General features: G+C 53.0%; 1 protein-coding gene across 1 annotated transcript in view; it reads right to left on the minus strand.

Annotated features, from left to right (window-relative positions):
* The window catches only part of DUSP15 (dual specificity phosphatase 15), a 16,619-nt gene that overhangs the window by 9,608 nt on the left and 4,607 nt on the right, over nucleotides 1-2,404 (minus strand). Inside the window, exon 2 of the mRNA XM_007934716.1 lies at nucleotides 1,999-2,032. Coding sequence (XP_007932907.1) covers nucleotides 1,999-2,032 — 34 coding nt within the window. The remainder of the gene's footprint in view (nucleotides 1-1,998; nucleotides 2,033-2,404) is intronic.

A 2,404-nucleotide genomic window follows, 5' to 3' on the forward strand; every position in this document is an offset into this window, starting at 1 on the left:
GCCAGCCTCCCGCTTAGCAGTCAAATGCCTTAGGCACTACGCCACCAGAGCTCCCGAATAATGGTATAGCCATACTGATAGCCATACTTTAGAGCACTGCCCAGCCACTAGGTTTATGTGCGATGTGCCAGAATGCCTATGACATATTAAGTGGGAAATGCTGACTACAGAACAATTTGCAGCTATATTTATATTTTCGTTTTGAATATGGTAACTGTATCAACAAAGAGGAGCAGTCTGCAATCAGCTGCTAACCAAAAGGTTGGCAGTTCAAATCAGCCAGCGGCTCTGTGGAAGAAAGGCCCAGTGATCCGTTTCCACAAAGACTGTTGGTTGTTGTGGGCTGTTGTAGATTCCGACGCCTAGTGACCCCACATGACAGAGTAGAACTGCCCCGTAGGGTTTTCTTGATTATAATCTCTATAGAAGCATATCCCCAAGTCTTTCTCCTGCAGAACTACTGGGTGGGTTCAATTAGTTGGTGGCTGAGCACTTAAACATTGCACCACCAAGTTGTTGTTATGTGCCGTTGAGTCAGACCCGATTCATAGCAACCCCTCCTTGGGTTTCCAAGGTGGTATCACTATGGAAGTAGATTGCCAAATCTTCCTTCTGGAGAGTGGCTGGTGGGTTTGAACTGCCAGCCTTCTGGTTAGCAGTCAAGTGCCTTAGGCACTACGCTGCCAGAGCTCCCCTACGCTACCAGAGCACCACCTAGGCTCCTCCATAAAGCTGACAGCCAAGAAACCCCTATGGAGGAGTTCTCCTCTGTAACAAATGGAGTTGCTATGAGTTGAGGGGCTGACGCAATAGCAGCAAACAACATCCACAAAGATATACAAAAAATGACCCAAGGTTATACCCCCCTGGTCCTCTTTCAGAGCTGAATTTTCAGTGTATGAAGTTCATTTATAATTAGAATAGATTATATCTGTTCACCTCTGTCTTCATACGTCCACTGCCTCATTCGGCAAACATTTACTGAGTGCCTACTACATACAGCCTTTGGCTGGGCACCAAGAGTGTAGAATCAGCCCTTCCCTCATGGGCTTGTGCACTTAAGGAAGTTCAGATCTTACTAGAGTATTATTATGAATACTCACAGAAGTCAGTATGGTGTGACCTACAGAGGTGGCTCTCAGGAAGGAAGGGACTGGAATTTACAAGACTAGAGCACCTAAGTCCAGTGGGGATGGAGGTGGGTAGGGAAGGCCCTGCCCCACCCTTCCAGGCCCAATTCAAATATCCCTTCCTCTGTGAAGCTTCCTCTGACTCCCCAGATGAAAGTGACTTTTCCCACCTTAGGTCTCGGGGGTCCTGTGGGTTAACCACAGGGAGGGCACCAAGGGAGGCCAGTTTGGGTAGGGATGAGGTTGGAAGAGGAGGGAGGAGAGGGACCAGTCCACGTCTTAGAGTGTTTTCTACCTGGGGACCCAAGGTCTGTGTTTAGATCTGTCTTCCCATTGTCAACTGTAAGCCCCTTGAGGGCAGGGATGGGCGTCTGTCCATCTGTGCCTTCCTAGCTGATGCTTGTAGGAGGAATGAGTGAGAAAGCTTCAAGACTGGGCCTGTAGGTTCGTCCCTGCTTACAGGAGGTCTCAACTCCAGCCTTCAGATACCCTTCCTCTAGGGAGAGGGGCTGGGTTCCCAGCTTTGCAGCCAAAAGCAGCACCCCCAACAGACTTCAACCCAGAACTTCAGGGCCTGGTGCTGAGGGGAGGCTGAGGCCCAGAGTGGGTGCACAGCTCAGGCCCTGAGCCCTGTGCTCTGTTCCTTTGCTCTCTGGGTGGAACACTGGTGGGGGAGCGGCAGCCTCACTGCCCCCTGCCCACACATGTAGTTTGTCATGAGTCCTCTCCCCTTCCCAGCCCAGACTGACTGCCCCTCCCAGGCGCTTTCCTGAGCATGTCTAAGGTGCGTGGGCCAGAGCCTGAATGGTGGACACAGCCTGGGACAGGCCAAGTGCCATGGACTGGGGGCAGCGTGGGCAGTGCTCACCAATGAAGTTTCCCAGGTAGAGTCCAGGAAGTACCTAGGGGAAAGACAGGCAGGGGGTCAGGGGTCAGGGGCTGCTCCCTCTTCCCACCCCTAGCAACTGAGGGCCCATAGCCCCTCTTGGGCCCATGAAGGATGTCAAGCCTCTAAGGATGTCATCTCCCTCCCCCTTGTGGGCCCCGGGCCCTTAGTGAGAGGGATCTGGGGCTCTGGGGAGGCAGGAGCGGGTCAACCACAAGGAGGGCATCAAGGGAGGCCAGTTTGGGTAGGGATGAGGTGGGAAGAGGACAGAGGAGAGGGAGAGAGGGGCAGTAAGACCTAGGGGGTAGAGTAAGGGAAGCAGAGAGGAGGACGCAAAGAGAGGGGTGGACTTGACAAGGGGGTGGCAGGGAATTCGGGGGTGGGGTGG

The sequence above is a fragment of the Orycteropus afer genome, unplaced genomic scaffold, assembly GCF_000298275.1.
Source record: "Orycteropus afer afer isolate SDZICR_OR568_19922 unplaced genomic scaffold, OryAfe1.0 scaffold00020, whole genome shotgun sequence".
Lineage (NCBI taxonomy): Eukaryota > Metazoa > Chordata > Mammalia > Tubulidentata > Orycteropodidae > Orycteropus > Orycteropus afer.